The sequence below is a fragment of the Sus scrofa genome, chromosome 9 (assembly GCF_054392235.1).
Source record: "Sus scrofa isolate SSC_HxYL_T2T_F1_AM1 chromosome 9, Sscrofa_HxYL_maternal_Yorkshire_Landrace_v2.0, whole genome shotgun sequence".
Lineage (NCBI taxonomy): Eukaryota > Metazoa > Chordata > Mammalia > Artiodactyla > Suidae > Sus > Sus scrofa.
Genome location: NC_139391.1, coordinates 53,576,381 through 53,592,887, shown reverse-complemented (window position 1 = coordinate 53,592,887; position 16,507 = coordinate 53,576,381). Strand labels below are relative to the sequence as shown.

At 47.5% G+C, this 16,507-nt stretch overlaps 2 protein-coding genes across 8 annotated transcripts in view; one reads left to right on the top strand and one right to left on the bottom strand.

Moving 5' to 3' along the window:
• ST3GAL4 (ST3 beta-galactoside alpha-2,3-sialyltransferase 4) overlaps window positions 1-16,507 on the bottom strand; it is a 1,054,305-nt gene that overhangs the window by 175,037 nt on the left and 862,761 nt on the right. The gene's annotated exons all lie outside the window — the stretch shown is intronic.
• Window positions 7-13,343, top strand: RPUSD4 (RNA pseudouridine synthase D4). Of its 7 annotated transcripts, none has more exons than XR_014814286.1 (9): window positions 47-262; window positions 619-784; window positions 2,235-2,436; window positions 4,212-4,305; window positions 4,381-4,525; window positions 6,204-6,301; window positions 7,144-7,884; window positions 10,849-11,047; window positions 11,565-13,343. XR_014814286.1 is itself a non-coding variant. In NM_001244957.1 (7 exon segments), coding segments are annotated over 7 exon segments (1,131 nt in total). In that variant the 5' UTR covers window positions 7-76; the 3' UTR covers window positions 7,384-7,665.

The window sequence follows — 16,507 nt, the reverse complement described above, 5'->3', positions numbered from 1 at the left end:
TAAGACACACCCACTCCCGCCTCGCTCTGGTCCCTCTTCTGCCCTGGGTTTTAGCTGGCCCTCCCTTCTCGGCAAGATGGCGGTGCCCAGTTGCTGTGTGCCAGGTTTCTGGGTCCGGAGTTCCGGACAGTGTCTGGGGAGTCTCTTCACTTTCGTCTCAAAGCGACTTTGCTCCGCTGCTGCCGCCTCTAGGCCCATGGATGCCCAGCAACTGGCAGAGAGGCTCCGAGCCCAGAAAGAGAAACAAAAGGCGAAGGGGCCGGTGAGTCCAGAAGGATCACGACTCCCAAGAGGCAGTGCGCTCACTGGTTTCCCAGGCCGGGAGGGAGGTCTTCGGACAGGTCTCACGTAAAAGTCGAGGACAGTGGTGGACGAATGGGAAGAAAGCGAAGGGGAGAAGGCAGTAGTGTACTGTAGCTTCTTGTGCATTGGATCATTGGTTCCTGCGGACTTCGGCCCGAAGCTCTTCATGGGTACAAGGAAGACACCCCTGCTTTCAGATTACTCGGGGAAAGCACGAGACTAAGGCACAAGTATAGGCATTCCCTTCCCAAATTCTTATACTTATTGAAGGTCCTTCCCACCAGGCGTTTCCCGTCGCTCCTTCTCTCCCTGTAGGTGCCCACGAACCCTGTTCAGCGGAGAGTACGAGAACTAGTGCGGTTCACAGAGCAGCTGCAGCGAGTCCACCCCAATGTGCTTGCTAAGGCGCTGAGCCGAGGAATTGTCCACCAGGACAAGGACCTGCTGGTCATCAATAAGCCTTATGGTCTCCCTGTGCATGGTAAGGAGCACGTGGGAAAGGAAGGGGGGGCCCTGCTGCTGATTTCTGCTCTAAGTAGGGGCAACTCTACTGATTTTACTTCCGGGGCTCTCTGAAGTCTCTCTTTCAAAATAATCAAATTTTTGCGGGGTACTGTCTATGTAAGGCACTACCCAGGACACAGAGATAAATAAGACAGTCCCCACCTTCCAGACTTCTGGCAATTAGCAGTGATTTATAGAATTTGCTGTCTGCAGACCTCCAGTGGGGATTGCTATAGAAAAAGTACAAAGGCTGTGTGGTTCTTGCCTTCAAGTTAGTTTCCATCAAAACTGGGAAAGAGGACATAATTTGTGTGTTGATGTATACCTAACAAAACCCCAGGGTGTCTAGAACTTAATGGACACGTAATGATTTTGAATAAAGGTTCTGTGTAGTTGTTAGAGACAGCTGGAGTGAGTCAGGAAAGACTGATATAGAAAAATGCCAAAAACATGTTTTCCCCTAGCAAAATCCTTTTCACAAGTGCAATTTTTTTTTTTTAAATCCATCTTTCCTGACTCACTCCAGGCTAGAAGAACAAATGCTCAGGGGGCGGTATGGAGAAGGTTGTACATGAAGATAAGGAATTAAATCAAATATTGCCAAGTACTTTGTGTGTTTTTTTTTTCCCCCCTCTCTTGACCCTCAGAATAGCTTCTTGCCTTTCCATTTCCCATGAGATAGCTGTTTTTTATTCTAATTTTTTTTAGCCACATATGCAGTATGTAGAAGTTCCTGGGTCAGGAATCAAACCCATACCTCAGTGGTAACTAGAACCACACAGCAGTGACAACGCATGCCTCCCTGCCAGGCACCAGGGAACTCTGTGAAATAATTAGATACTTATATTTTATAGATGAGAAAATTCAAAGTTGGAAAGATTAAGTAATCTGTCCAAGGTCAATGGCTAGTTAGGAGGGAACACAGAATGAACCCAAGAATATCTCCCCTCAAAGCCCATTCTCTTAGCTCTTCTGTAATGCCTCAGAAAGGCCTCATGGTCTTGCATTTCTCACTAGAGTTTACTTGGCAAATTTCAAGCCTTTATTTGTGTAGTGAAATATCAGACCTCCTCATTTTTGGTTGCTAATTTTCTTCTGAGTACATAAGTAGATTAAATATATATATATATGTCTGAAGAGAAAGCCACATGCTCTGGGACAGTGTTTCTTAAAATTTAATGTGCACATGAATCACTTGGGTGTTTTATTAAAATGCTGATTTTGATTTATTACTCTGGTTTGGGGGCCTGAGATTCCTTTCTAGCAAGTTCCCTGGGCATACTGACATGTTGTTAGACCCTGGAGCAAAACCTTAGTAATAAGGTTCTAGAAATCATCATTAATCCAAAAAGGGCTATTTTCCCAAGTAGAAGTCTTTGGTGGGCTCTTTTCCTGGCCACTCACATCTCTGGCTTTTTCCTTCTTAGGTGGCCCTGGGGTCCAGCTCTGCATCAGTGATGTATTACCCATCCTGGCAAAGATTCTTCATGGCCACAAGGCAGAGCCCCTGCATCTCTGCCATCGTCTAGACAAGGAAACTACAGGCGTAATGGTGTTGGCTTGGGAAAAAGAAGTGGCACATCAAGTCCAAGAGTTGTTTAGAACCCGTCAGGTGGCAAAGAAGTACTGGTATGAAGCCCACGGATAGCGGTTGAGGTGGTGTAAATGAAGGCATGCCTTTCACCTATCCATCCCTTCACATAGCAGGCACTCCTAGTAATAGAAGGCAGTGTGCTAGGACCTGTGGGCATATGAACAGATTTAGTGCTTAGAATATTAGAGTCTAGTAGCATAGTGACTCCTTATTAATCATGCTGGTAATACATGATTTCATTCTTGTGGCACAATGTCAAACAACAAAGCTAAGGCCAAAGACTTCTGGAGAATCTGCTCATTCTATTCTGGTTCCTTCCCTTGGGATAGTTTGGTTTTTATTCCTCTGAAGCTTACTCAACATATTTATATACGCATCTGGTACATACATGGTGACTGTATCCATGTGTATCTAAACACAGTATATGTACATATATCATATATTGTACTTTCTTTTTCTATTTAACATTTTGTTTGGGGATCGTTCCATGGTAATGAATTAAGATTTGTATCAATTTTTTTTTTTTTTTTTTTGCTTTTCAGGGCCACACCCATGGCATATGGAGGTTCCCAGACTAGGGGTCCAATTGGAGCTGTAGCTGCTGGACTACACCACAGCCACAGCAATTCCAGATATAAGCCACGTCTGGGACCTACACCACAGCTCCTGGCAATGCCAGATCCTTAACCCACTGAACAAGGCCAGGGATCAAACCCTCGTCCTCATAGATGCTAGTCAGATTCATTTCCACTGAGCCATGACGGTAACTCCTCCCATCCACCTAATTCATCCCTCTACCCATGGTTTCCCTTATGATAATTATAAGTTTGATTTTTGAGAGAGGGCAGGGATTTTTGTTTTACTCATCCGTATAGAACTAGTGCCTAGATTAGTGCCTATTTATATTCAGTCAATATTTACTGATTGAACATTTTTGAGTGGTAGTGTTATGCCGTCAAAAAGGGTCATCCAGTAGTTACAACTCAGTGTGAATATGAGAAAGCAGATCAGCTAGCAGCCTAAACTGCTACCCACCTTCAGTGGGCTGTCCAGGGTATGAAATGTTATTCTGAGTGGGCTTTTGACCCCTTAGCTAGTGATTCTGTGTTAGAACTCAGGAGAGCTGATTGGCCTGGAAGAGGCATAACATAAGGGCTGATGAAACAGTCTGTGGTGTGATGAGGGAGAGCTCCAACAGGAGTGAATTGGGAGGAGTTACTGAGCTGGGGTTGTGACTTTTTTGAGCACATTCACTCCAGTTTTACCTACTTGGCAAATAGAGCAGAAGTGGGCTTGTGAATTTTTCATTCAGGTCATTCATTTGTTTATTCATTTACTTCATATGCAGCTTGAACTTACCATCTTTTATTATTTAAAAAACAAAAACAGTATGCAAAACCATATTACCCTAGTTTCATTGTTTTTAATTTTTTTAATGATTTTTATTTGTTCCATTATAGCTTGTTTCATATTACCCTAATTTTATTTTAAACCATACATACTCATTTTTTTAAAGACTGGATGAGAGACCATGTTATTAATTTATGTATTTTTTTGTTTTTCCGTTTTTTTCCCCAAGTACTTTACAATCAACATCTATTACTTTAGTAGTGAAAAACAAATAGGTTTCTAAGAACAGTTTCAAGCTCTCAGGCTAGGCACTACACCAGGAGATCATTTGGGGTCCTCCAGTCTTAAGAAATGACCGAAGTGGTGCAGAAGGTACAGTGTTAAAACCTCTAAGTAGCCAACTCAGAGGAACATGTCACTCACCTTTGTGGCTAAAGCAAGGGTCTGTGTGTCCCTCCAGGGCTATTACTGTGCGCGTCCCGGTGCCCTCAGCAGGAGTCGTGGACATCCCCATCATCGAGAAGGAGGTGCAGGGCCAGCAGCAGCACCACAAGGTGGGTGAGCGGCCTTTGGAGGGATGGGTTTCCTGCTCTGCCTTTGAAATCACATCTTGATTTTTCTGGCTCCAGATGACGCTATGCCCGAGCTACCGCATGGACAATGGGAAGATGGTGAGAGTACGGACCAGCCGGAACGCACATCTGGCCGTAACTCAGTACCAGGTGCTAAGCAGTACCCTCTCCTCTGCTCTCTTGGAGCTCCAGCCTGTTACTGGTGAGGTTTGCCACCGTGCTGCTCTGGGTGACAAAGCCCTAGGATGCTGAGCTTCACCCAGGGCCTCGTGCTGGGCTCTGCCCTTCCTTCTACCACCTGGGATTGTTGGGGCTCTGGGGTTGCAGCTGATGCTTGAGAGTGTGTTTCTGATGCTGATCTGAGGCTGAGATGATTGTTAGAAACGATTGGTAGCAGAAGGATAGAAACAGTTTGCTGGGAGTTCCCGTGGTGGCACAGTGGTTAACGAATCTGACTAGGAACCATGAGGTTGCGGGTTCAGTCCCTGCCCAGCTCCCTGCCCTTGCTCAGTGGGTTAAGGATCCAGCATTGCCGTGAGCTGTGGTGTAGGTTGCAGATGCGGCTCAGATCCTGCGTTGCTGTGGCTCTGGCGTAGGCCAGTGGCTACAGCTCCAATTGGACCCCTAGCCTGGGTACCTCCATATGCCGCGGGAGCGGCCCAAAGAAATAGCCAAAAAAAAGCCAAAAAAAAAAAAAGAAAAGAAAAGAAACAGTTTGCTTACCTTTATTTAAAAATTTGCAAATTCGGAGTTCCCATCATGGCTCAGTGGTTAACGAATCCGACTAGGAACCATGAGGTGGCGGGTTCGATCCCTGGCCTTGCTCAGTGGGTTAAGGATCCGGCATTGCCGTGAGCTTCGGTGTAGGTCGCAGACTTGGCTCAGATCCCGTGTTGCTGTGGCTCTGGTGTCGGCCAGTGGCTACAGCTCCGATTCGACCCCTACCCTGGGAACCTCCACATGCTGCAGAAGCGGCCCTAGAAAAGGCAAAAAAAAAAAAAAAAAAAAAAATTTGCAAATTCGTTCCTCGATAAACGAAGCATAAAGTTACCACATGACCCAGCAGTTCTGCTCCCTGTATATATACAAAAGAACTGAAAATGGATTTACAAAGGTACCTGTACACCAATGTCCATAGCAGCAGTATTCACAATAGCCAAAAGGTGAAAACAACACAAATGTCCATCAGCAGATGAATGGATAAACCAAATGCAGTGCTTCATGCAATGAAATATTATTCAGCCTTAGGAAGGAAATTCTGACCCATACTGCAACCTGGATACATCTTAAAGAAGTGCTAAATGAAAGAAGCAGAACACAAAAGGCAAAATATTGTGTAATTCCATGTATATGAATAGTCAGATTCATAGAGTGGAGTAGTGATTATCGGGGCTGGAGGAGGAGGGAATGGGGAGTTATTGTTTACTGGGTACAGAATTTCAGTTTGGGGTGATGGAGTTCTGTAGATGTAGCGGTTGATGGCACAACACGTGAATGTTCCCAATGCCACTGAGCTATATACACTTACAAGGGGGTTAAAATGGTAAATTTTATGTATGTTTTGCCACAATAAGTGTGCAGAGTAATACTCTTTAGTGTTATATAGTAAAAGCATGGCAATAATAGACACCAAGTTGATGAGTAATGGTTATCTGTGGTGGAAAGAGGGAACTGCGAAGGGGAGGGCTACTTAGAGGCTTAAGTATTTGCACAGCGTTTATTTCCTAATAGCTCATAGTTTGGTATATTATTCTTTGTACTTTACCATGGTTGGGGCTTTGCCAGTTTTATTGTGCTTTGATTTAATACCATTAGAAGCAGATGCTGCCAGTGGTATCGTCTCTATAGCTACTCACGAGTTTCCTCTCTCTTTTTTTAAGGAATAAAACATCAGCTTCGAGTTCACCTGTCTTTTGGATTGGATTGCCCAATCCTCGGTGATCATAAGTACTCAGACTGGAACAGGCTGGCCCCTCAGGTAATGTTGGGTTGACCCAATGTGCAGCAGAATAAAGGGGAGAACTTACTCTTTCTCCTTGTTAAAACCCTGAAGTGAGTCATGCACAGCAAAGATGTGTCGATAGTTTTAGACACGGTACTGTGCTAGTTATCTAGCTTATAGAGAAATTCAGAAGCAGTTAGCCTCTGTCCTCATGGAGCTGCAGGATCTACTGGCAAAATATCTCCATTTCATTGTTTAGCCTCACATTTTGTTAGGAGGCTGGGGGCAGGGGGGATGGCGAAGACCTTGAAAAGGCTCAGAGCAAGGAGTTCCCTTCATGGTGCAGTGGAAACGAATCCAACTAGTATCCATGAGGATGCAAGTTCCTTCCCTCACCTTGCTCAGTGGGTTAAACCTCCAGCATTGCCATGAGCTATGGTGTAGCTTGCAGATGTGGCTCAGATCCCACATTGTTGTGGCCGTGGTGTAGACTGGCAACTGTAGATCCAATTCGATCTCTAGCCTGGGAATTTCCATATGCCACGGGTGCAGCCCTAAAAAAAGCAAAAAAAAAAAAAAAAAAAGAAGGCTCAGAATAGACTTTCACACTACTGCTCAAGAGCCTCAGTGGAAACTTTTCACTGTTACAGCCCATTCTCTTGGAAGGCCAGAGAACTGGCCAAGGAGAGCTTCCAGGTGTGGTGGGTGTTTTCTTACATGTGTTCTGAACCCTTCCTGGAAGTGGCCTCGAAGCAGGCTGTCCATCACTGTGTTCCCAGTGGGTTTGCTGGTGCCCATTAGTGTAGGTTTTCTGCCCTTGCATTGCGGTCAAGGAGGGGCCGTTGGCCTTGCTCTCACGAGCGCTTTCCCCTGTGCAGAAGCTGTCTGTTGGTGTCCTGAAGAAGCTAGGGCTGCCACAGTCCAAGGCCCGCCACATCCCCCTGCACCTGCATGCCCGCCAGCTCATCCTGCCTGCCCTGCAGTCCAGGAAGGAGGAACTCAACTTGGTCTGCAAGCCTCCTCGATACTTTGTCCATTCCCTGCGTCGTCTGGGCTTAAAGATGCCGAGTCACGATCAAAATGGGGATGAGGAAGCCTCACACCCAGGACCACAGTGAAGATAGCCAGTTTGCCCTGAATTCTTCACTCTGTTTGACTCTGCTAACTTCTCACCTGGGACAGACTCCAGAAGAGCCGGGTGTGATGAGTTAGAGAAACAGCTGCTTCGGGGCTTTTACTGGAGACTAGCATCTGTTTGCTAACACTTTGACCACACTCCGGAAAAGTCATCAGGCAGTCTCCCTGCCTCAAAGTGGAAGAGCACCCAGGACCAGGAGATCTGAAGCACAGAATCTCTGATCAGAAACTGTTTTCATTCAACAATAAAGCTCTTGGTCTCTTGGCAAGGTTCCTGGGGTTGAAAAGAACCTAGTGGTTATCTAGCTCCTAGAGAGGTTCAGAAGCATCTGGCTGCTGTCCTCGGGGAGCTGTGGGGTCTGTTGGTACAGGCTTTCTGCTTGGTTTAGCCTCCGATTTGGTAGACTGCAAGCATTCTCTCCAGCCTCAGCCTGGGAACCATTCTGTGCTCGTGATTGTGGAGTCCGTGAAAGGGTTGTTTGGTGAGCAAGGAAAGCAGATGTAAATGGCTGGCAGGTAGCAAGTGCAGCAGGCAGGTGTAAGGCTGCTGTGGGGAGTGCCCCCAGGTTGAGAGGACAGTTTTTAGCTCCAGCTGAGTGTTGCTTTGTGGGAACAGATTTTTCTAACTTTTTTCAGAGGTTGGGAAACCCAGATATTTATGTGAAATCTTATATCGTATTGCTAACTAAATCAAAATTTTTAAAAAACACTTGGAGTTCTCTTATGGTACAGGGGGTTAAGGATCCAGCATTGTCATTGCTGTGGCTTGGGTCTGCTGTGGCACGGGTTGGATCCCTGGCTTGGGGAGTTTCTGCATGCCATGGGCATGGCCCAACAAAACAAAACACAACACTTGGGCAGCCAAAGCAAATCATATTTTCTGGTTAGATTTGGTCTGCAGGCTACCTGTTTGCAAATGGGTGTTTAAAAACTTGTGTGGAAGTTTGGGGAGAAGTGCCATCTTAAAAGTTCTGGGTGATTGGTTGGCCGTTCGCTCCATGCAGCCTCTGTCCTTTCTAGACCAGGGGATGACCTTGGTTGGTCTGTAAATGCGTGGTTGTGAGGGTGCTGCTGTTTTTTGAATCTCCTTTGTTTCAGAAGCAAGCCTGTTCTTGGGCCTCAGGTGGAAGATCCCTGCTGAGCCCTTGGGCTGCTCTGCTTGGTTGTCCAGCTTGCTCCCATCTTGTTTCTTGAGACAGTACATACAGTCTTGCAAACAGACACACCTCATGTGTCTGAGGTGAGAAAAGCCGGAGTGACAGCACAGCTGCAGAGAATCCCCAAGGACAGCTGTTCTGTGCTCTCTGTATTGTTAACACAACTTCCTAACCCCCTTCCCTCTGTCCACAAAACCTGTTACGTGCATAATGGATTTAACTTTAGAAGCACAGGTGAGGTAACTGTGATACATAAGGCCTGAACATGTTGGCTGCTTCTTTGTCTTTTTTCTTTTTTCCTTTTTTTTTTTTTTTTTTTTTCCTGCTTTTTAGTGCCACACTTGCGGCATGTGGAGATTCCCAGGCTAGGGGTCAGATTGGAGCTACAGCTGCTGGCCACAGCCACAGCAACACCAGATCTGAACCAAGTCTGTGACCTACACTACAGCTCGTGGCAACGCCGGATCCCTAACCCACTGAGCGAGGTCAGGGATTGAACCTGCGTCCTCATGGATGCTAGTCAGATTCATTTCCGCTGAGCCACGATGGGAGTTGCTGCTCCTTTTCTTACAAACCGCGCTTCTCTGCCTGTGTGCTGATGCCTGTAAACATCGCCCTTTGGGATTCCCACTCAGCCCCTTGTCATGCCCACACTGCTCAGTTTTCTCTCCAGACCTGGTCTTTATCTGCTGTTCCTGCCTTAGTTAAATGGTGCCACCCTTGTCCTGAGTGTCCCTCTCAACTCTCCTCTACACCTGTCCCCAAATCCAGTTAGTCTCCTGGTCTCCCCTCTTTCCCTCTCAAAGCCCTTCTCTGAAAATGCACTTAGCTCTTTAGTCCTCTGCCTCTTTCTGGGCACCAGCTTCAGCCTCCCCACTCTTCAGCCGTGGTGGGTTAGAATGGGAAGGTGGAGGGGCAGGGCGGGTTAGAAGTGGGGGTCAGAGGCAACCTGCTAGTTCCCCCAGAACCAGACCCCATGGGCGTGTGGAGACGATTCTAGGTTCCTGGGCCCAGGGCAGTAGCGGGCTGTTACAACCACGACAGAGACACTGCAGGACACTCCCTCGTGTTTTCTCCGTCGGCTGCCTTTGGCTCTCTAGACGACTTTTAGCCAGAGTGCCCGGCGGGGTATATAGACACGGCCTTCTGTCTGTGCTCGGGCAGAGCACATGCGGTGGGTGCAGACACTTCCGCCCCAGTGGGAAGTGCTTGCCACGCTGACCACCTGGAATTAGGCTGGCCACACTTTCCAAGTTAAGGGCACAGTCCTGCACAAGGCTCCTCTTCAGATACCAGCCGGGAGCTCGCGGGTGCCCAGGCCACCCACACCACTCACCAGTGAAGAGGCCGAATGAACTTTCCACCGCTGCTTAGGGTCTCTGGCTGAGTCTAAAGGTTGAACTGACAGAGTAACAGGAGAAAAGCTGACACGTTTATTTGATGTAAGTTTTACGTGATATAAGAGTTTCTATAAGGACATGAAGACCGCAAGGAGCAGACCTGCATTTTTATGCTAGGTTTGATGAAAAGTGGACCTTCGTGGCAAGGGGCAGGGGGTGGATGGCGGGGGTAGGACAGGCTGAGGGTTAGGAGGTGATTGCAGTAAACTGGGGGAAACAGCGAGGCCTGTTTGTTAGGTTTCTTCTTGGTGACTTTTAGTCTTTGGGGATAAGGATGCACCTTTCCTCCAGGTATTGGCAGGGGTTGGGGAGGCATCTCACGTGAGGGTTTATGACCAGTTTAGGGAGGAAGGGCAAGGGGGGAGGAGGTCAAAGTGGGTTTCCGGCTTCTGCTGTTTTCTCAAACTGCTTAAACTTAAAATATTCAAGGTGGGAGCACTCTTTGTCATATTCTTGTAGATAAATCTGACTAGTATCCATGAGGATGCACGTTCGATCCCGGGCTTTGCTCAGTGGGTCGAAGATCCAGCTTTGCCGTGAACTGTGGTGTAGGTCGCAGACGCTGGCTAGATCTGGCGTTGCTGTGGCTGTGGTGTAGGCCGGCAGCTAGAGCTCTGATTCGACCCTTAGCCTGGGAACCTCCATATGCCACGGGTCTCGACCCTTAGCCTGGGAACCTCTATGTGCCACGGGTGTGGCCCTAAAAAGACAACAACAACAACAAAAAAAAATTAAAATATTCAAGGTGCTAGATTTGAGGGTGGCATGTCCTGAACCCTGTCCCCAAATAGCTACGAATTCAGGGATTCCTACTTCCGTTCAGGCTCCATAGTCTTCTAGAGTGATCCTCAGAACCTGGGAAAATGCTCTAATAACTATCTTATTACAGTATTAAAGAGGTGTCAGTCAAGACCAGCCAAAAGAAGAGACTTATGGGGAGAGACCTGGGAGTGTCCCAAACGTGAAGCTACCATGTCCTCTCCTTGGGGAGTCAAGACCCACCACCATCCTAGCACATGGAACTCTGCATTGCTAACCAGGAACGTCCCATAAGCTTCTGCATCTGGTGTTTACTGCGGTTTCATCAGGTAGGCACGGTTGATTAGATCACAGCCCCTGGTCACTGAAGTCACTCCAGCTCCCCTTCCATCTCAGAACCCCAGTCCTCTCGTCGTGTGGTTGGGCTTTTGATGTGGACAGCCTCCACCTTGAAACAACTGGGGTCAGCAAAAACTATCAGGGCCCATTGGGAGTATTAAGGACACTCCTCTCATTGGGAAACGCCAAGGATTTTGAGGCTTCTTCCCAGGAGCCATGGACAAGAGCCAGACAAGTTCCTTACTAGACAACATTGCTTCTTTTCTGCACCCTGCTTCCCTTAGTCATAGCTCCATGTCCCCTCCTCACCTTCCTGACTCCTAGAGAGTGACTAGCCTTGGTGGCTGGCTGAATATGTGCCTCCATTGGCTGTGGCCTTAAAACAAGTGTCTTTGAGATATTTCTGTTCACTTCCTCTCTCACACCCTGCTTAGCACACTCTTGTCTGCTACGATCCACATGGTGAGAATGGGATTTTTATTTCATTTCATTTTTATTTATTTTTAGGGCTACACCCCAGGCTAGGGGTGGAGACAGAGCTACAGCTGTTGGCCTACACCACAGCCACAGCAACAGCAACACAAGAGCTGAGCTGCATCTGTGACCTACACTGCAGCTTGCAGCAGCGCAGCATCCTTAACCCACTGAGCCAGACCAGGGATCAAAACCACATCCTCGTGGCTACTAGTCAGGTTTTTAACCCGCTGAACCACAATAGAAACTCAAGAGAATGGGGTTTTTAACCTGGAATGAATACACAGTAGGGTGAAGCTCTTCTTTCCTGGGGATTTTCACATGCTGTGTATGGACACTGACCATAAACATGTCCCAAGTACTCAGGTATCCGTGCCTTCCAGCCCACATCAGTGTGTCCACACACAACAGGACCCCCACACTGTTCATAACCTCTCTTTAACACCCTCCCCCAACTCATTCCCACTCTTGACACCTTCAGGGCTGTTGTCTGGGGAGGAGGCCTACATCATAGTAGGCTATTATGAATCATGCTGCTATAAACATTCATGTATAAGTGTTTGTGTGGATTTTCATTTCTCTTGAGCACATAACTAAGAGTGAAATTGCTGGGTCAAATGTTAACTCTCCTCAACACTTTGTAGAACTACCAGACTGTTTTCTGAAGTGGCTGCACCATTTTATACGCCAGCAACTATGTATGACGTTCTGGTTTCTCACCAACACTTGTTATTTATTTTTGTCTTTTTGTCTTTTTTAGGGCCATACTCACAGCATATGGAAGTTCCTAGACTAGGGGTCAAATCGGAGCTTCAGCTGCCGGCCTACACCATAGCCACGGCAACGCAGGATCTGAGCCACATCTGCAACCTGCCACATCCAGAATGCATTTATTTATTTCTTTATTTAATTTATGAAACACTTTTTATTACGTATCTTTCTGACTCTGGGCATCCTATTGGATCTGAAGTGGTTTCACATTGTGGTTTTGATTTGCATGTCATTGCTGACCCATGATATTGAACATATTTTCAGTGCTTATTAACCATTTGTTTGAAGAAATGTCTTTAAATCCTTTTCCCATTTTTAAGTTGGGTTGTCTTTTTATTATTAAAGTGTAAGAGTTCTTTATACATTGTGGATGATAGTTTCTTAACCATATGTATTGTTTACAGATATTTTCTGTCCTTCTGTGGGTTGTCTGTACACTTTTTAAATTATAACATTTGCAACACAAAATTTTTTAATTTTATTGTTCAGTTTATGTTTACTTTTTTGGGTTGTGCTTTTGATGTCATATATAAGAAAACTGCTTAGTCCAAAGTCATGGATGTTTCTTATTTTTCCTAATAGTTTTCTAGTTTTAACTTATATTTTGGGCCAGTGATCTATTTAATTTAATTTAATTTTATTTTATTTTGTCTTTTTGCCATTTCTTGGACCGCTCCATCGGCATATGGAGGTTCCCAGCCTAGGGGTCGAATCGGAGGTGTAGCTGCTGGCCTACACCACAGCCACAGCAACCGGAATCTGAGCCGCATCTGTGACCTACACCACAGCTCACGGCAACGCCGGATCCTTAACCCACTGAGCAAGGCCAGGGATCGAACCCGCAACCTCATGGTTCCTAGTTGGATTTGTTAACCACTGAGGCACGACGGGAACTCCCAGTGATCCATTTTAAATTAATTCTGAGTATGTTGTATTAACATGCCCAACTTTGCATGTGGATAACCAGTGTTTCCAGGACCATTTGTTGAAAATATTATTTTTTCTCCAATGGAACTAATAAACTTCCATTTTTAAAGGTCATACTGGGTCAAACATTAATAATTTCATAGGGTAAAATTTAGTTTTATTATAGCATAATGTAAATGAAACAAAATGGGAAATAATTGAAGTTTCTTATTTTGCCACCAGATGGCAGCAGTCCCCTATATTTATCATCCCTCTTTGGGCTCAAAGTGGTAACAGGCTTTAATGAAGTATCAAGTACCCTCTACAGGCATCTTGCTTTCTCTAACCTCCTGATACCCCTGAGACTGGCTACACCAGCATTGTAAATCTCTATCCTTTATGATTTCAGTTAGCTTAAACATGGAATTTTCTGTTCTCAGGTGGAGAGCGAGGTAGTGGGGGGAGGTCACAGTTTAGGCCTCCTGCATGTATTCAAAATAGACTTTGACTCATAAACAGTTATAAAAGTAGTACAAGTTCATTATAGAAATGTGGAAAGTACAATCAAGCTGTTCTCAGCTGTCAAAAGGCTACATTCAGATAAGAGAACCTCTTAGGTGGGATAGCAAAATGGAGCCTTCGGTTAGAATCCCAGGCCTGCATTAGGGCGCCAGCCTGCCTTCACACTGCCTGCAGCACCCTCCCTGGCACACCAGGGGCAGCAGAGGTGAGAAGTGCAAGACCTACCTTCCTTTCAGGAATAAATACCTTCTGCTCTGACTCACTGGCCTCTCCAATCCGTTTCTGAATTCGGTTCTGAATTCCCGAAACCCACAGGGGAGGAGAGTTGCTACTCTTCACCCAGGTGCTTCCTGACTGCACGGGCTTGAAGGGCCACCTCTGCCTCTGGGGTCCCCTAGAGACAGCGGGTTTTATCTCTCAGTTCTGCAGGGGCCATTCATTTATGGCATCGCTGCTTTCAATTTTTCACCAATTAAAAAAAAAAGCCTAATGCCTAATAGAAATAGGCATTTACCCACCATGAGCTTGCACAGCTTGGCTGAAATGTCAAGCAGCTTTTGGCTGCTTTTATTTTGGCTCAGTGTAGTAAAAAATCACTGTCTCCTTCTTGATCAGAAGCACTGACTGATGGTTATGTATGATTTTGACAAAAAATAAAAAATAAAAAACAAACCAGGTCAGTGAAATGTTGTTTAAGATGTAATGGGGGAATTAAAGACAGCGGCTTTGGAAGCCTGTGCTGCAATGATCCATTTTAGGCACGTGACGCGGGTGCATGGCTGCTGCCCTTCCCTTCTCCTCCATTCCCCCAGGGCCAGTCTCACCTCCCCCACCCCCCACCCTTGCCCACAGCCCTTCTGACACAGATTTAGGATTCCTCAGACCCTCATCTCTCCCACACTTCCCACCTGCACCTGTGGGCTCTGAACCACCTTTTCCCAAGACACACCAGACTCCCAGGGGAGGAGGGGCTGCGAGGATAGGTTGCTGGAGCAGGGCCACAGGGAGCCCCCTCTGACCCAGGCGGCTTTGCTACCCCCAAGCTAGGCTTTCAACACTCTGGGAGCTATTACTGCCTGTCCATCAGCAGCTTCAAGGAGCCAGGAGTGATGACCTGGACCCATTCAGGAAGCAAGCTAGGGGAAGGGGTGCCCACTTTGATGTGAGCTGCAGGGGCAGGGAGGGAGCAGGAGGTGAGCGCCTGGGGGGGGGGGGGCGGGGGGACTGTGCTGGAGGCCGTCTCCTCTCCCAGTCAGGCTTCCTCCGGGAGACAGACGCCAGCTTGTGTTCACCACCCCTTTCATGTCTCCATTCTCCGAGGCCAGGTCTCCACCCAAGCTCCTGGGCTACTCTGGGTTCCATGTCCCATACCTCCAGCCTCTGTCCCAAATGTGGCTCCCATTGCCTGCTCACACAGCCTCCTGGAGGTGGAGTGAGGGAGTGGGTGAGTGGGGTTGCTGGGGACAAGGGGAGCTGGGCAAGGAGCCCCTGGGGTGCTCCATGTACATCCTTTGTCATGGATTCTAAGGGGCAGGTGGCCACCGTTTCACACAGGAGGCACCCAGTCTGAGAGTCAGAGAAGAAACTTTTCACGGCAGAGTCAGGAATCCCAGGCTGGGAGAAGCCTCAGGGTGCCAGGCTCCTCCAGCCACATTCCCGACAAGGAGCACCTCTCCAGAGGTTCCCATCCTCAGCGGTATGGGGGATGGGGAAAGATGGGAGAATAGGGAGAGAGATAGAGGACAGAAAGACAGACAGACGGAGAGAGACAGTGGCTCCCCTTCCGTGGCCAGAGTCACACACACGCACTCCCCAAGGCCTTCTAGAGCCAGGCCTGAAAGCCTGCCAGCTCATCCTGGCCCAGCTGGGGAGTCTGGCCTTTTTCCTGTCTAAAGTTACAGAATTTTTCCCTGCTTTTTTTTTCCCCCCCTGGAGTTATAAACCAGATTTCCCCTGTCCCCCTACTTCTCTGGCCTCGAAAAGAAAAGCCAAGAGGGAAAGAAAGCAGGCAGAGGGCCCATGGTCACATCCAAGTCTGACCATTACCTTCCTCCCCATACTCAGAGTTCCCCGAGCCCCCACAGCGACACTGAGGGTAACATCCACACCTGCTACCCATGTGGCCCCTCTTGCGTGTACTGGCTTATTTAAAGCCCCCCAGTAATAACTTTGTGAGGAATCTGCTGTTGCTCTTAACTGCAGTTGTGGGTGAGGCCCAAGCAGCCCAGAGTGGCCACGATGCCTGAGGTCACATCTGGCCACACAGCATAACCAGGTTTTGACCCAGGTCTGTCTCACTTTGGAGCCCTTGCTCTTCACCCGCATTTCCGCAGGTGAAGAGCAAGGGAGAGCCTCCATCAGAGGACTTCCAGGGTCCTCTTCCAGTCCTCCCAGGACCCAAATGGATGGACCCCGCCCTGAGAAGAGAGGAAAGAGCAGCTCAAAATGATGAGTCAGCTGTGTCTTCTTTTTATTCTGCTGAGAGCTAGCTGGGTCACAGTCTATCTAGGCCTCAGTGTTCTCACCTGTAAAATGGGTAGGGTGGGGCAATGCTAAGACCCCAGGCTCTAGCCAAGACCATCTCTGAGATCCCTTCTACTTGCAGGACCCTGAGTCTGATTATGCTGAGATTACTGATCTGGAAGAAGAAATAGCACCATCCCCCTTGCCTGGACCCCATGAGGTTCTGGCCTAAGAACCTTCAGTGTCTTGGAGAAGGACAGTGTGATAACGCAATTTTTGGCTCTAACTTAGGAGGCTCGCCTGTCGTTGGAGGT